Below are 19111 nucleotides of genomic sequence, written 5' to 3'. Positions count from 1 at the left end.
GATTCCGAATGTCGAAGAGGGAATCAACAACACAATTATTGTCGTTCCAAAGAAACCTAAAAAAACAATTAAACTGTCGCTTCCGACCGGATCGTACGAGTTGGACGATATCGCTAAACGATTGAGCGATGAACTCAAAGACAAACACCAAATAGATTTACTTATGCGACCGAATAACAATACGTTAAAATGCGAACTTAAATGCAACGCTCTGATTGATCTGACGTCAAAAGATAGTCTGGCACCGTTGTTGGGGTTTGAAAAAACAAATCTAGCGGCGGATATATGGCACGAGTCATCGAAGCCGGTTGCCATTAACAACGTGAACACCGTACGAGTCGAATGCAATCTTATACGAGGCTCTTATACGAACGGATCAGAAGGACACGTGTTGCATGAATTTACGCTAAGCGTTCCGCCTGGTTTCAAAATAATCGATTCGCCAAAGAATATAATATATCTACCGGTGAATACAAAGAACTTAGACGAGATCGCTATAAAGTTTACCGATCAGGACGGAAAACTTATAAATTTCCGCGGTGAAACCATAACGGTGAGACTGCATTTACAAAGGAAAACCAACCGATGGGGTTAATATACAATAGCGGTGATAGTAGTAGCGAAACGTCACACACACCAATCAGTCGACGTGCAAACACCAAAGCGTTAACATCGCGTAACGTGTTGTTTCTTCGAAAACTTGGTTTTACAGTTTTGGTGAACCGTAATGGCAGGAGTGAATATGTTGGACGTCGGTGAAAGTGTTTCTTTCGATAATACGATCACACAGTACGAATATCATACCCATCTACCGTACGCTTCGTCGACTTACAACAACAACGATGAAATCCGGATTCCGATACACCAACAAGATGTGTATACGTTACCGCATAAAAGCTATTTGATGGTCGAAGGGAAGCTAACTACTAAGGCAGGTGATAACAAGGCAACTGAATCGTGGTTAACAAACAACGCGATACCGTTTCTCTTTGAGGAGATACGATACGAGATAAACGGAACGGAGATGTGTCGCGTACAAAAGTTGGGAATAACAACAACGATTAAAAACATCTTATCGTTGCGTAAAAGCGAAGAAAATATTTTGGAAAATTTCGGGTGGAAGTTCAAAGCTACGGATAAATTCGATTTGGAAGAACACACGGGAAGATTTTGTTTCTACGTACCGCTGCGTATGCTGATGGGTTTCGCCGAAGACTACAAACACATAATATTGAACGTCAAACAAGAATTGGTCTTGCTTAGATCTTCCAGCGATGTGAACGCATTAGTGTCTTCCAAAGACGCACCTGATTCCAAGTTGAAAGTGACTAAGATAGCGTGGAAAATTCCGTATGTTCATGTTGCCGATACGATGCGATTGCAATTGTTGAAGGTCGTAGAACGAGATAGACCGTTAGCGATTGCTTTTCGTACATGGCAGATCCACGAATATCCGGCTCTACCACAAACAAACATACATTCATGGACGGTAAAAACGTGTGCGCAAACGGAGAAACCGAGATACGTGATATTCGGTTTACAGACGGACAGAAAAGATAACGCTACAAAATCACTGACGCTCTTCGATATGTGCGAATTGGTAAACGTTCGTCTGTATTTGAATTCGCAATACTATCCGTATGACAGTCTACAGGGTGATGTGAATATGATGTATGAAATGTTTGCCAGCTTTCGGTCTGGTTATTACAACAAATCGGAGGACGAGTGTCCCGCTTACAGTTTGGCAGATTTCAAAGCCAGTGTACCATTAATAGTTATCGACTGTTCCCGTCAGAACGATTCGCTTAAAACAGGAACGGTAGATGTGCGTATCGATTTCGAGACCAAAAACAATATACCCCCCCAGACAACTGCCTACTGTCTCATTATACATGATAGCATCGTCACATACACTCCGCTTACGGGAATAGTGAAAAAGGTTATGTAATGACGGAAACGTTTACATTTGATGATGAAAAAAAGAGAGGTGGGTACGATGTACGATCGGCATCACGATGGTGGTGGTGGTGGTCGTTTAAGTGGTGGTTGGTAACATTGGGAGTATTTAAAACAGGCTTATTGATCGGATTACTTGTGTCAGTATTATTTAACATCTATCCGGTACCATGTCCGATTATGAAACCGATAAGATGTAAAATTATTTTTTCTTCGTCACAAACGTCGTCGGTACCGTTAATATGGTGTAATTCATCATCTGTGGAAGCGTTGACTATTTTTTACAACACTACCGAATCATCATCTTCAAAAAACGTGTCTGCTGGCGTAGTTAGCAACAACACTACATCAGAAAAAGCAATAGTGTTACCAAAGGTAAACATCGACAAAACCGCATTGAAGAGGAAAACCATATTGAATGTAAAATCATCATTACCTTCAGCAAAGACAACAGTGTTACCAAATGTAAACGCTACCAATATCTCATTACCTAACTTAACGTTACATGCACATGATGATGATGACTATGATGGTCCTCTAAAAGAGGATGAAGAAGAGGTGGAGGGGGTTACCCCCACCACTTCTACTTAAAAAAAGGCTTAATCCGACAGCGCGCAAACAAATCAGTAGTTGTTGACCATCCGTCATGGAAGGAGGATGTTCTTATTCGCCAGACGACGTTCAATCGTTTCTATTCATGAACGATAATACCGAACACCATCCGAAACCGACTGAGAAGGAGGTGAAATCGAAACCAACGAAGATTCGCAAAAAGAGAAATCCGCGTAAAAAATCTTATGATAAACCTGAACAGACGATCAAAAAGACCAAGAAGAAGGCGGATAAGGGGGAGGAGGAGAACGAAGGGATATCCCCCACCAACATTGTAATTTCATAGGTGGTTACATCTCTCCGTCCTCATTCACGGTTGAGCGTTCGTCATGGAAGGAGTTATCGAGTATCACGGCTTTCTCGGCAAACGAGGTGAGTTTATAGTTAAGGAACTTGCTGTTGTCGGTAATGGATGCTATATGATTCTTCATTTTCGATCACCGTACCCAAAGTCAGAGATGTCATCTAAATACAAACGGATGGCCGGATGGTTGGAGAGGAATTTTCACAAAATCGATTGGAATTACGGCGAAGTCGTATACAATGACGATATCATGAAGGCGTTATGTTCACAGTTTGCCACGATATACACCAAAGGGCTGGAGAAAGTGGAATTTTTGCGTCGGTTTCATAACGATGTTCGTCAGATACCGGACGACGCACCGAAACCGAAATTAAACTTTATCGTAAATTGTCCGTACCACACCGCGCACAAGGTGAGTGGAAAATGTGCGTTACATTCCGGTTGTTTCTACATGGAGTGGTTAAAGTTGTGTAAAAAGCCGTTGGATCTTGTAAGGGAAGCCGATCGATTGCGTTCGTTTGTGAACACAAACGCTGAAAACAAAGAGGAATTGGCAAAAAACGGTTATTACTATTCCTTTAACGAATTGTGTGTAAAATGTTGTTGGTGTAACGAAAGGATGGATGTGCATCACCACTCAACTCGTTGTAAAGACTGCATCAAGGAAAACGTGCCGCTTTCGTTTGAACATGTTGTTCCACGTCGAGAACCGCTGTAGAGCTCAGTCTGCTGCAAGATGTTGATGAATCAACATCTTTGGTTAGAGATCTCAATTATAGTAATAGCCTTCCTTATGTCAGGAATATTATTTATGCTTGCAAAAATTTGAAAAAAAAAAAAGATTTGAGTGTTTTACAGTAGGCCTATTGGGGAGAGATTTCACTCATGTAAAAAAAAAAATCTCAACGCGCCACGGTTACTACCTCGTGGGTGGTGTGGAAACGTAACCAACTATATAGACCTCCCGATGTACAATTCCATCCGCAGTTTAGCGATGGATGTTGATATAGCCGCATCGGTGTGGACAATTAGATTTTTTCCGAATCGATGCGTAAGAACGTTGCGTCATCTTATGAAACTTACAACCGCTGCGTTTCCACACGCAACAAGTATAACCGCAGACGTACACCGTTTCAATACCGTTAGAGTGGTTTTCAATTACGACGCTACTTACGCTGAACTTTACAACGGATTACAAGAATATTTAGACAGTTTAAAAATCGATACCGTAGACGGAATGTGTAGACATTATATTCGTTATAGTGATTGTGGTGGGGGTAAGGTATAATATAAAACCACAATCATTCAAGCCTTAACGATGGAAGTGTCCACATGGATGGTGACTTTCTTACCGACTAGCCCGATAACAAATCTAACGCATTTAAAGGATATATTAACGGATCGATTTCCGATTTCAATAATTACAGAAACTGAGACATTACCAAATACCGTACTTTTAGGAATACCGTTCAAAACATACATTCAAGATATTGAAAGTGAACTTACAGATATGATAGATTGGATTGTGTTGAGTGAGTGTGATATAAACATATTTTTGACAAAAAAAATAAAAAAACTTAACGAAAGAATCGCAAAGACCAATCGTAACTTGAACGATTACAAAGAGATATTGTTTTTCTGTAAAAAATTATCGGATTTGTATTAGTGATGGAGAAGACTTTTACCGATTCGGTTAACGAATTGAAGTTTATTGCATCGTATATATGTAAATATTGTTTTATGATGCTTGTCACTCACTCTGTTCACTGTGGTGATAAAACACACGCTATCGATTGTAAGAAATTCGACTATTGCGGACGTGGACTACCAGAATACTTGTGTTCCTGCGATTTGATTATTGAAAACGTGAAAAGAATATACGCTATGGTACGTGCAAATAAATACGAAGTGTTATGGGAAAATCCGTTTGCCTGTAGAGTTATCGACGGTAACGAACTCTATCGATTACTTTGCAAAATCGCTGAAAGGTGTGGAAGGGATATAACCATCTACACGGTACCATCGTTAACTAATCATTTGAGTGTCAGCCCTGCGGGTGTGATGATGGATGCCATATCATTTGTTAACACTTTCAACGATGAAGATTGTTTTCTCAAGAAAATACCGTGGAAAAAGTTGTCTGATCTTCATGTTGGAGTAGACTATGTATTGTTGGATATGAGAAAGGTGTTTACACCTTTATATGAGTATCGTATTTGCGCCATATTGTACGACGCCGAAGCGGATGAACTTGGTTGCTTTCGAATCTATTTACCACTGAAATATACAAATAGATTTACCGATGACGAAATGACCGTTGTAAGACATCATTCGATGAAATTAACTTATTACGGAATAAAAGAAGACGGCTTCACTGAAGATTTAAAAGTAAGTTTGTAAAACTATACGTCGAGTGTTTATAGGCCTCACGGGGAGAGATATCACTCGTTAAAAAAAATCTCAACGCGCTATGTTACATACCTCATGGGTGGTGTGGAAATTGTAACTTTCATTCACTTGTCAGACCTTACAGTGTTCACTACTAGCGTTTATTATGTCTATCAAGGAAAGAAAAGTACGGGAATATGTGACTGGTGTTCAGTCATTACAAGCATTAAGCTGGCAAACAACTCTTAATACTATTCTAAAGCATACTAGAATAATTTACTATTATTCGGATGAAAGCACCATAAAGAAAGATCAAACGTATCAATTTTTAAAACGATATAGTGCGTTGGTTCCGCGAAAGTTTTATGTCGTTTGTGTTTGGTCTTATCCGAATATTGAAGAAGAAGACGATGTATTTGAATTGTCGGCGGCATTAGATAATTATATATTTGGTGGATTGGCAGATTACGTGATCGTAGTGGACATATAATGTGTAAATGAGAGTGTTTAAGGTGGTCCTGAAAAATGTACGAATGATTCAAAGTCTGCATACACCGTATACGGAACGCGTAGTGTGGACGAGTAGTCCCTGAACTTCATCACGCATTCCTTTTCTTTAGCGGGATCGGGTACTCTTATCCTTTGTGCACCGTGTCGCTTACACTCGATCAAATGTTGGTTTAGGTTTTGTGTAGCGACATGTGGGTCTGATGAACTGAAACGGTGCAAACAGTAAGGGCAATATTGACTGCTGCAGTGATGTTTTGTAAGACCTGAAAGGAGACGAGATAGCCCATTTTTACCTGGTTTGGTATTTATAAGGCAGTAGTGAAATTTATCTCTCGTCTCCCCTGCAAGCAGCAATAGGTGTATGCAGTGGGTACGATCGCGGTTTTCGGTAACACGTACCGGGTACACGCGATCGTTATCTTCCTCATAGCCGTAGACATTGATGCTTATTGTGTGGTTCAACACCTCGAAGCGATCAATGTCTTTTACCTTTACTGGATATGATATCCCGTTCATGTTAATTTCATGTTCAAAGCGTGCATACCAACTCTGACGATAGTTCCGACCTGGTTGGTCATGCAGGTATGCTAGTACGGACCATAGGAAACATTTTTCATCATGCGGATTTTTTACATTAACTATTGCCTCTCTTTTTACAAGTTTTTTTGGTGTTTTTATAAATGAACTAGAGGCGCCATATAACGGACGGTAACGGATAATATTTAAATCAATATAAATTATTTTATTCATTACCCATCCGCTGCCGTTGTTGATGAATTTGGTCAGTGTCTCTATAATTTTCTCCACTGATTCTATCCATGATTCTTCAACAACGTCGGTGTTATCATCTAAATTTATCACCGTTCTAGTTTTTCCATGCAGATACAAATTGGTATATGTAGTTTCTACTCCGTCTTCGAGATGTGTCCGCTTCATCAATTCAACATTTGCTGCAACGTACCTGTAGAAACAGAATAATTTTAGTACATATTGACTACTATTTTTTTTAAAGATAAAAACAGTACATTTAACGTTTTTTTAAATTACCATTTTATGTTGCCATCAAAGCGTCTGCCTTCTTCCTTCAAACAGTTCAGGATGCTCTTCTGATACCGTAGAAGGGTTGAAAGGAGATACATCTCCTCAGAGTCAGACAAGTCCCATCGAAGACGGATGACGTTGTTATTTATTGCTTGGATAACTACCGGTGATACCATTTCAATTTTTTTTTGTAATATCTGAAACAAATTAAAATAACATATATCATAACATTAGTTTTTTTTAAAAATGGTAATTGTTTTTTTTTGTGTGTTTCAGACAGTAACAGAAGAAGAAGATATAAATTATAAAATTTATAAAATCATATTTTATTTGTATATATTTTTTTAAAATTATATTATTAATTATATTCTTTATGTCATTTATTTTATTTCATTTAATATTACCTTAGTCTTATTACATAAAATAACTTACCTAGTTGCTTAAGGTGATGAAAAAACTACACTTAATAGTCTTTTTAAGTTTACAATAATACCGTGTTCACTGATCACAAATCGGTAAATGAATGAAACAATTTTACAAAGAGATGGAGGTATATATATTGCATCGACCAATTGCGTCAGTCACACACACACACACACACACACACACATGTGTGAATGTGTGTGTGCAGATACAATCGGATTTAACCAGTTGATAAAGGAAAAAAATAAGAATTTATTTCTGTTTTCCTGTTCATAAGGAAAATGCGACTGTTTTCCTGTTCAAGAGAGTCACGCGTAGGCCGGACGGTTCGTCAGTCGAGCGCCGCATCCCGCACGGTAAACATCTCTCTCTACGTCGCTCCGCTAACACACACACGCGCAAACACACGCGCAGCAGACACCGACTCCCGGGGCACGATCTACGACGACGCCTCCCGACGCCGTCGCCTGGACGACCAGGATCATCCTCGAGGTAAATCTAAATTTTTTTTTCACAGACACCACCTCCCGGTGCACGAGCCACAACGAAGACCTCGGATCTTCCTCGAGGAACATCCGCGTCGAGGCGACGACGACGATAAGGTTCTCGTCGTGGATAGTGCACCGGGAGGCGGCGGGCGCCGCCTCCCGGTGCACGATCTACGACGAGAACCTTGTCATCGTCGCCACGACGACCAGGATCATCCTCGAGGAAAGACCGCGGGCTATGACGTCACAAACAGGTTGGAAAGACTGCGCCGACTCCCGGTGCACGATCTACGACGAGAACCTTGTCATCGTCGCCACAACGACCAGGATCATCCTCGAGGAAAGACCGCGGGCTATGACGTCACAAACAGGTTGGAAAGACTGCGCCGACTCCCGGTGCACGATCTACGACGACCAGGATCATCCTCGAGTAACGCCCTAAAAAAAACAGGTTGGAAAGACTGCGGGCTTCGACGTCACAATCCAAGATGGCCGACCAAAAAATCAAGGAAAAAAATAAGAATTTATTTCTGTTTTCCTGTTCATAAGGAAAATGCGACTGTTTTCCTGTTCAAGAGAGTCACGCGTAGGCCGGACGGTTCGTCAGTCGAGCGCCGCATCCCGCACGGTAAACATCTCTCTCTACGTCGCTCCGCTAACACACACACGCGCAAACACACGCGCAGCAGACACCGACTCCCGGGGCACGATCTACGACGACGCCTCCCGACGCCGTCGCCTGGACGACCAGGATCATCCTCGAGGTAAATCTAAATTTTTTTTTCACAGACACCACCTCCCGGTGCACGAGCCACAACGAAGACCTCGGATCTTCCTCGAGGAACATCCGCGTCGAGGCGACGACGACGATAAGGTTCTCGTCGTGGATAGTGCACCGGGAGGCGGCGGGCGCCGCCTCCCGGTGCACGATCTACGACGAGAACCTTGTCATCGTCGCCACGACGACCAGGATCATCCTCGAGGAAAGACCGCGGGCTATGACGTCACAAACAGGTTGGAAAGACTGCGCCGACTCCCGGTGCACGATCTACGACGACCAGGATCATCCTCGAGTAACGCCCTAAAAAAAACAGGTTGGAAAGACTGCGGGCTTCGACGTCACAATCCAAGATGGCCGACCAAAAAATCACATCGGAAAGACTGCAGGCTACGGCGCCACCGACGTCACTTCATCCAAGATGGCCGACCTAAAAAACAGGTTGGAAAGACTGCGGGCTACGGCGTCACCGACGTCACGTCATCCAAGATGGCCGACCTAGACGCCATCTTGGCCGCCATCTTGTCCGCCATTTTCCAAGATGGCCGACAAGATGGCCGACAAGATGGCGGACAGCCGCCATCTTGGATGACGTCACTTCCTGACGCCGTATGCCCATTTCCGTACTACTGTCATGTATCTGATTTTTTCAGCTCTTAAATTTTGAAATAGTCCGACAAATTGAATAAAAATTCACTAACACAACTCTCTTGAAATTTCAAAATAACAGTTGAAATATTATATGAAGATAAAGGAGACTCATTTCTGACATACTGAAAATACAATTTTTTGTTACTTATTTTACTTTAAGCGGGATTCCTACATTCTGCCATCTCTATCTCTACCTCTCTTTTGGGTTTATTAAATGACAAAGAACTCCATTTGAATGAAAAAAGTATCACCACTTGCAGTTTTTACTAATTCTACAATTTCCTAAATTAATTACAATTAATGGTTCCATAGTCAATAGGTTATTGTGGATTAACTTGTCATTAATACAAGTACAACTTTTGCGTTAACCATACTCACACACAAACATACACAATAACAGTGGGGGGAGTTACAGATAGTAACAGTAACAGTGTTTCAAGATTTTAAATCAGGAAATAAAGAATTCCCTTTACTATTTTATTTTCTCTCCTAGCTAGAGATTTTCAGATTTCACCTTAAATGCTCAAGAAAGAAGGCACTGAGATTTATCTCTCCAAGATTTGACTATTGTTGATTATGTAAATTGATGAAGCAACAATACTTGTGCCTCCTATAAAAACATTTGCAATTATGCTCCTAATCAATGAAACATAAAATAAGCAAAGTAAGTGCAGCATATTTTTTATAAAACACAAAAAGAGATGTAAATGATAAATTAATGGTGGTTCTGGAGGCTAAAAAAAAGAAAGTAAATGATAAATGAATATTCAGCTCTTAAATAGAAGTTAGCATATAACACTAATAATAAATTAAAAGAATAATTACAATATTTAACACAATAATAATCTGTGTTTAAAATACATCTAATAATTACCTTGAATAGCTTCATTTACTATTTGACCAGTTATGTAAAACAATTCACAAATGTCAAACTACACCAAAATGCACAACTTTTATAGTACCATTTTCTTCTTCATCTCTGTCTTCTGAAAAGCAATAAAAGTAGTAAAATGTTAATAGTAAAAATATTAATTACTATACTTCATATATCATGGTTATTTAATTATACACATATAAGAAATATGAAACTTCACTTTAGTTATAAAAATTAAATTTAAGCTTACTTTTGATGCTCTAATTCATTTAGCTTAATGTACACTGTCAAGAAAAAGGATAAATTCTTATTCAAATATAATGTAACTAGTAATTTGATGGATGATATAAGTAAGCTCTAATTCAGAAATGGAGAAAATACTTTTTAGAAAGCACTGTTTACAATTAGCTGGTCAACTTTTTATAACAGTTTTTCTAATCAATGTAAATTTTAAATATATGTATTATTGTTTATATTAAACACCACAATTTTAGCAGCTGTAGCAATCTGAAATGAGCCACAAGTTAGTCTTGAAAATGATACAGCCAACCTCAGGAATAACAAGAGTCCCCATGCATTAAAATCCCTGAATCATTAAATAAAATGAGGAGTGAAGTGGTTTTCCATTACTTTCTTCACTAAGCTAAATATATGGTTGTATATCGATATGCTGAATATGATTCAAATTATATTCAGCTCTATAAATGATGCCTTCATACTGTTCACCACAGAAGCTGGCTGTGCTGTGAATATCACTGACTGGTGCAGTGTTGTCTTGCATCATAGATACATTACAAGTATAACAGCTATAACAAAGACTAGAACAGAAAATGTAATGCAACAAAATGTAGCCCTTTTGTAATGAAATAATTCATTATAAAATCTGCTTTAACTCAGCGAGGGAATATTACTGGTTACAAAAATTAAAAAAAAGGTTATAACATTTTCTACTGCAAAATCTGGACTAAAAACAGACAGTTCTTATTTCCATATAAATGCTATTAATTTAAAAACAACAATTAATTAATTAATTATTGAGCCTTACTACACCAAATGAAGAGTAGAACATCATACATCAGAAAAATAAATCACCATTATACAACTTAATTTGCAACGTAATCCACATGATAATAATCACTAAGGCCCTCAACTATGATGTTTTAACCCATGAGTTGCAAGTAAATTTGTCGACAAATATGGTTCATTTTAAAATGCAACTGGTAAAAAATCAATGATTATTTATACAATATATCACTTTTCCTAGAAGTTCTGAAGCACACTGATAAATATTGGCAAATTGTTTTGTTACTTTTATCCTCAAAAGAACAAACTTTTATTTGATATATCTATATTCTTTTATATCTATTTTTAGTACATGACAACACTCTGAAAACATTAATGTAACATCTGTTGATGCAAAAATTAACCTCTACTTCATGTACCAAGCTCTCTTGGTGTTGGCATCATATAAATGGTATTTCTTTGTTTAGGTTAAAGAGTGAGATGAATCATCTCAAGAAAATGATATTGAATTATTTATATTACAAAAATATAGTGAAACTGTAAGAAACATTCAGAGTTATTTTGACATTAGCAAAGTTAATACTTATGTTATGAATTGGTTATTAATTCAGATTGCATTGCAACAGTAACAATAAGACAACAGTAAAAATTTAAAAGCTTACGATAATAATAAATGTATCAAAAAACTTACGAGGAACAAAGCAATCCGCCTTTTTTAACTTTTTACCATTGCTAAAAAACACAATGATATATTAATGAATTAGGGCATATGCTAGTTGAATGAATAAATTAATACATAAATAATATAATAATGAACATACGTTGAGAATTGTTTAGAAAATCCTTGTTACTAAAACAAAGAGGTAAAGTACTACTTGATAATGATGCTCTAGGCATAGAAGGTGATGACTCCAACAACCGCTGGTGGAATGAAGATAAGTTCTTTGACATATACATCGGCTGCTTTTGAATCTGTGGCTGCGGAATAGGTGGGGGTAAGGGACCTGGAGATGAAATATATACAGTTGGTAATCCAACAGTATTTAAACTTTCTGTAATCCTCCTTTCTTCTTCTTCCGATAACCCTGATGTTTCATCCTAAAACAAAGCAAAGTAATAAAACAATTTAATTATATATCATGAATAATATAAATATTATTAAAAATATATTTAAACACTAAGAATTTACTGCTGTATGACACACACACACACAGAGGGAGAGAGAGAGGGGAGAGAGAGAGAGAGAGAGAGAGAGAGAGAGAGAGAGAGAGAGAGAGAGAGAGAGAGAGAGAGAGAGAGAGAGCATAACTACATTTTAATGTACATAAAAGTTCTGATATAGGAAGAAATTATTAGTAATTTATTATATAAGTGATTTTTGGCTTTTAAAAATTTTTCAGCCATCTACCAGAAGAAACTACTTCAAAATTTGCAAAATTACTTTAACACTACACAGCCATTTTAATTTTCATTGGTTTCTGTTTGACAAATTTTACACTGTCCAGTTTTACTAAGTATATTTAATACTATCAAAGTTATAATTTAAATTTTGATAGTCTTTTTTGGCCCTGACAAGATATTAAACTATCATAGGGGTGGTCCCTTAAATAGTTTATACCCTACCTCCACTTTCTCCCTTTCTTTAACCTATATTCTTCTTCCTTGGATAAGAATCATGGATGTCACCAGCCATTGGCTACTTATGACATAATGTTAATAATTTTTAATACTAGATGAAACATTCTCTTCTTTACTATTCCTTAGTGATGTGAAAACTCAGCCTGTGAGACTATATAGTAATTTTATTTTTTCCATCTAGGATTATAAAACATGTCAAACAAGTGCTGATATGACTAATGAATAAAGCTGAGGTTCCTAAGTCTCTTAACCATCTTTTGAAATTTTGCTATCAATCAGTAATATACAAGTGTATCTATAATCTGAATCAACTAAAAATAATGATGTAATTATAGCAGGATTCTTGATTAAAATAGCTAAAAGAAACAATATTATAGTGTTACTTTCGTATACATCTGCCATGATATATCTTTTATGATTAGTCCAAAGAATCGGCTTGTAGTGGTAAAAAAGCAAAAATTTTTATTTTAATCCATAATGTTAACATATAAAATCTTATTTCATTATTAAAATCTGTCTTTAAAAAAAAAAAAAAAACTGAAGTAAAACCAAACAGTACCTTTCATTTATTGACATCTTTTTAATCTAATTCAAATTAATAAAGAAAATATTTTAAATTACATTTTCTCCTTATCCTGTCTCAAGTTGGGGAATTTTTTATCAAAAGTTATCCATGCATTTATAGAACATTTTTCAAGAAATTGCCTCTACAGTAAAAAATAGTATTTGCAATAAAAACAACTATTATTTCATTATAGAAAAAATGACACTTCAAAACAAAAAATGTGGCTAAATATTTCAGGCCAGTGTAGATTTTATACAATAGCTTTGCAAGGAAGGGTTAAGTAATATCTTATCTTAAATGGTAAACTCCATAATAATAACTTGCAAAGGTTATGTATGTTATAATTACAGGTTATGTAAGTTTGTTACAGTAATTTCTGCTCTGTAGCAGTGATATTAAAAGTTTTTTTTTTAAAATAAAAAACCATTTTACAATTATATACTCTTTTTAATAAAAATTACTTTTAAAAGTGTGTTGTTAAAGGGCCAAAATTTTTAACAAGGAGTATATAGGAAATATTTTTAGATTTTTTTCGCATTTCACTTAAATCAATTGCATTGGTTAACATAAAAATGATTAGGGAATAAAATAAGACAATGTACTATTTTTTAATTTTATTATGAAATGAGCTAATATTCAAACTAATTGAAAAAGAAATAATCAACAGATACAGAAAAAAAAAACATGAAATGGAGGATCTCAATATTTAATCAAAAACCAATTTTAACTTAAACTATTATCTTTTTTTAATTAATTTCTAAAAATAAAAAAAAATTTAATGAACATATGAATAAATTTTACCTGTACAGTAATATGTGTAACAGTATCAGAGAATTTAACTTTCTGCCTAGGATTTGATTGGAGACTTGTAGGCCTGTTAATAACTGGTAATGGAGGTGGTATTAAGTGTCTTCCTTCATCTCGTTCTACCTCATTACCATCTTCACTTATTTGTGAACTAGATGAACTGCTACTACATGAACATGATGAATGTTGGCAGTCACATTCTGATGAACCTACTCACAAAAACAATTTGAATTATAATAAATTCAAAGCAACTTCTTCAACTAGTTTCAGGTTCAAGTTATGATCATAAGACCAATAATCTGAACCTTGATAATTTGATAACTTTAACTTGAAGGTTTCAGTTTATAGATCATAGGATTATTAATGGGATTATATAAAAAAGACTGAAATGAAAATAGCGAAAATTCTGGTTAATCATACAACTATTCCAGATTATTGATCATAATTTGTAAGTTCCAAAACACAAAGTGAAATTTTATTTAGTTAGGACCTATGAGCCTGACCAATGACAAATATGTAAGAGGAACTAGCCACCTATAAGTGGCTGGTTCTTATGCAGTAGTGAATAGTGGCTTGTAAAGTACCAGTTATTTAATTATCTAAAGTACCAGGTATTTTGTGATTATACTCTAACAACAATGGTGAACAGTGGAGAAAAAGTAATAACAGTAAATTTTAAGCCTTCATATGTTGACCTTCCTTATTTCAAGGCTTAATAAAATAGGCTTTTTCTTTTTTTATGTAAGCTAATATTTAACAGATCCCTGGTAGCCAACAATACAAATAAGTAAATCAATGAACCCAACAAGAAAGTTACGTTTTATACGTGTAATCTCATAGTAAATGATCAGATCTCACAGTTTTATAATAAAAATTGTTTATTAAAAAATACAGAGATTATTTTTTTTTTTTTTTGCTAATATTAATTGACATCAATTGTCTTTTAATCAGAGCTTCATCTTTAAAAGTTCTACAAACTTCAAAATGGAAAAACTTTAAGATTCAGATTGCCAATACATATATGGTCAATGGTAAAAATTTAGTAAATCCTGTCTTTCCCATATAAATGAAAAATTACATAATTCAACAGAAAAAAAAGCATAGATAATAAAAATTCCAATAATTAACTTAATGATTCAAATATTTACATCGCAATAAAGAAATAATTATGTAAAAAGTGGAGTCAGTTGGAATGAAATGGTTTTAAATGTTACAAATTAAATCAAATTTTTTTCACAGCTGTCTGCAGGAAAATCACCATGATAATCAGTTTTAAGAAATCATCTATAAACTTTTTTCTTACTGTGAAATCAGACAGCCTTGCAGCTCATTTGTATGAATTGGTTGACTGATTTGTATGATACTCTGGAAGTTTCCAGACATCTAGCGCAGGTTTCCTGAGCACGATTAAGTTAATGCTAACCATCTATATGAGTGTGATGTAATAGATATACAAAACTACATTAAAATTTGTCTACATTTTGGACATATCAATTACTCTTCATCACTCATACCAATCGCAATTACATTAATGGATAACACAATTCCACTTAAATAATTCCAATTTTATAATATTTTTTAATGTACTGAGCAGTGAAATTAAGGAAGTTCTTTCTCTTGGTACACCTTATGCACACATACGGCTCATTCTCAAAAAATTGGGAGTATAAGAAGTTATCTGATAGCAGCCATTATTGTAAAAAGGACAATGAAGTTCTTAGTAGCTGATCTTCCACTGTGAACTTTTGTAGCCACCCCACCCACTGAGATAGAAGAAAGAAGTGCTAAAAGTGATGCCTGGTTACTACCCTAACCTTTATTGTAATGAATATTTGCTTTTCTCATTTGCCTACATGGAAGGTTTGCTTGGTGAAAGAAATTCTGATCTCTTGTATTAGTGAATGTTAAAACTGTATTAGTGCTCTTAATGTTCAGACCTTAAATCAAAACCAGAAAAATTATAGTTACAAAATGAAAAATTTAAATAATTAATATAAATTTAATTATAAATTTTATTATTAAAAAAAAAATTGTAATTTACTTACGTGAATGGGAACTACAATCAGATATTTGGTCAGCTTTCTCTAATGCTGCATCTGCCATGGCACCATTTCCAACTATTCTTGCATAATGGTGAATATCCATAAATAAATCATGCTCATTAAGATCTATGGCCAACCGGAAGGCCTTATCAAACATTTTATACCTAAATTAGAAAAAGGAAAAAGTTATTCATATTTCAGGACTGTATTTCATAAAGAAAAAGAAATATGATAAAACTGTAATAATATTATAGTACATAAACTTAAAATAAAAGAGAAGTTTATTTTAATACATAATCCTAATACCATCCTATGAAAATACAATCATGTGTTTGTTGGAAAAATGTATAAATAATGAAATGTATAATAATGAATTTTCATAATTTATATTATAATGAATTTTATTAATAATGAATTTTTGTATAAATAATGAATAATGAAAATTCATTATTAATTCCCTGAAAATTAACAGGTTCATTATTAATTCTCTGAAAATTAACAGGTAGATCTTGATACTTTTTTCTTAAAAAAGAACAATGTAGAATATTACATAAATCCATCTTATAACTAAATAGACAGAACCCAAAAGGAAATTTTAAAAGAAAACATTAGTTATAAAAAGTTAATTAGAAGGATCATCTTTATACTACTAATTTTACAGTCTTACCCTTCTGTATTTATTCACAATGAAATCAATGAAGTTTTAACTTACCCCAAATTTTAATCCAAAATCACCACTTTTTTTAAACAATTACTTTTTCTTTTTTTTCAAAAATTTGAAAGAGAGGGAGAGAAAATTTCAAAACATAAATATGATAATATTGAATTATGACAGTCAATTCACTTAGTTACAGAAATATATTTTAGGGAAAATATGTAAAATTTTCATAAACTAATAAATTTTGCTATTAATAGCATATAATTTTAGCTACTCAAACAAAATTTACTAATTTTAGTATGACCTTCAATCATATCTCTAACCCATTTGAATGCAATATTTTGTTTTCTACAAATAATAATGTGCATGAACAACTTGGGCTCACACATTTTCACTTGCAACACCGACATATGCCAAGCTAGAATTTATTCTTGAAAATCAAAAACAGAGGAATATTTTCAATCATTCATGATATGAGAGCGAAGTGTGCATCATCAGACAACCAAAGAGATTCAAGAAATACATAACTCTTTACATTTTGCAGAACAGTTATTCATTTAAAATGGTTCTGTAATTTAAATATGCGAGTTTCAATTCCTGGATTGTTTGAATCCTTAAAGAAATAATTAAATTATTCTAACAATATTCTAGTAAGTAAACTTTATGAAGCAGAATGTACTTCAGCAGAATGTTACAAATGAAACCGTCTGATTGCTAATTAAAACTTTCAACAGTAGTTAGGGTTCATACAGTGTCACAACCTTCATTAGTTGATGAATCAACCCAAGATTAGAAATTATCACACAATTTTCTAATCCATGAGCAGAAACGATTTAATCATTACAACAAAGCTGAAAGTGATAGTGAAATTTCATAGTTTCTTTGAACTAATTATTTTAATAAAATTAGTTAAGATCAATGTTATACTGTCACCTAACAACCCTCATTATTTCAGGATTTAACTGATAACATATGCTTGCCAAATTAATAGCACAACTTTTTAACCTAAAATTTTAACAAATCAATTCAAGATCATCACTATGCAGAAAAATTATGACTGGTTTAATTTTTACCTTCAACTTTAAATATCCAATTGTGAAGAAATGCATATATAAGAGTAAAAGTTGAAAAGTGAACAATTGTAAACTTATTTAAATAAGTACTAGTTTTATATTTACATTTAAATAATGATAATACTGTATTCACAATAAAATAAAATACAATTTCAAACCTCTTTTATACATTTCCACCCCTTATTATTTGCCTGAGATATTCTCAATTAATTTAAGCACCTTAAAAGATGATGAAAAAATCTCCTAGTCAAATCTCTCACAGGATCTGCAAATTCCATCTCAGTTGTAGAACTTAAAGGTCTTGTAGGAACGTGAAAACTGCCAAGAGCCGTTTCTAACTGAACTAAAAACAGAAGACAGAACAAATAAAATTATCTGAACATTAACTTAACCAAGTCTAAATAAAACTTAAATGTGTTTTAATAAACAAAATACAGCCATTAAAAAGAAAATCAAATTCTAATTTTTAACTGTTTTATTCAAACATAAAAACTATGCAGAACCTAAGATTGTGAATAATTATAATGATTTAATATACTGATGAAACATAATGCTAATAATGATGAATCATACCATAACTAATGGTGCTCCTGTAACTTGTAATGATTATATAACTACTACTTTGTACTTGTAAATCAACGTTTAGTCTATATTATCAAACCAATCTGAATTTTGATCTGTGAATGGAACATATAAATAGCTATCTGATGTTAAGGTTTCATCCATTTCATGATGTTTTTGTCAATATTTTGTCTTTTCAGAATATAAAGTGGAAATACAAAACCACTTTAACCTTATTTCATTCCTTAAGGATGGTTTATATAGAAATCTGACATTAATTTTTGTGAGAATTTTGTATTTGGTATTTGTGTAACAAAATGTTTATTTTTTCTTCAACATGTTACAATATATATTGAAATTAGAAAATTCATGATTATTATTTTTTATTCTTGTATAGGAATGCGTAAAGGGAATTGTGTACAGATGAATAATTCCTGCTTTGTCTTACCATCAGTACTTATTTCCTTCTTTCATAGATGTCTGTTCATTGCAATTGTCAACTTCAGTATACCTAAAGTTAATTTTATATACATTTTTCTTCAATTATATTATAATAGTATAATAAATTTCTTTTTTTACATTACTGTCATTATATAATCATTGTTTACCATAAATGTTAAATGTGGGTACACTCAATTCTTTTGAGTGGTTTCAAATGGAGTAAAAACTGGCAGGGTTTCTATCATTTTGAAAAATAATAAGCATCCAATATTAGATTT

At 34.4% G+C, this 19111-nt stretch overlaps 2 protein-coding genes across 2 annotated transcripts in view; both read right to left on the bottom strand.

The window, feature by feature from the left end:
* Positions 1 to 5767: 5767 nt before the first annotated feature.
* Positions 5768 to 6987, bottom strand: LOC142326872 (uncharacterized). Its single transcript, XM_075369605.1, has 2 exons — positions 6818 to 6987; positions 5768 to 6731 (listed from the first exon to the last, which is right to left on the bottom strand). Exons 1-2 carry the CDS (start codon positions 6985 to 6987, stop codon positions 5768 to 5770), a joined length of 1134 nt encoding a protein of 377 aa, XP_075225720.1.
* A 3046-nt stretch (positions 6988 to 10033) lies between these two features.
* The window catches only part of frtz (WD repeat-containing and planar cell polarity effector protein fritz), a 51177-nt gene continuing 42099 nt past the window's right edge, over positions 10034 to 19111 (bottom strand). Inside the window, exons 11-15 of the mRNA XM_075369235.1 lie at positions 18051 to 18174; positions 16104 to 16264; positions 14053 to 14267; positions 11870 to 12146; positions 10034 to 10137 (exon numbers count right to left, since the gene is read on the bottom strand). Of these exons, the coding sequence (XP_075225350.1) occupies positions 10079 to 10137; positions 11870 to 12146; positions 14053 to 14267; positions 16104 to 16264; positions 18051 to 18174 (836 nt within the window). The 3' untranslated portion in view covers positions 10034 to 10078. The remainder of the gene's footprint in view (positions 10138 to 11869; positions 12147 to 14052; positions 14268 to 16103; positions 16265 to 18050; positions 18175 to 19111) is intronic.

This window comes from Lycorma delicatula, chromosome 6, assembly GCF_047948215.1.
Source record: "Lycorma delicatula isolate Av1 chromosome 6, ASM4794821v1, whole genome shotgun sequence".
NCBI classification, from domain to species: domain Eukaryota; kingdom Metazoa; phylum Arthropoda; class Insecta; order Hemiptera; family Fulgoridae; genus Lycorma; species Lycorma delicatula.
The sequence above is the reverse complement of the archived record's forward strand: the minus strand, read 5'-3'. Positions and strand labels throughout refer to the sequence as shown.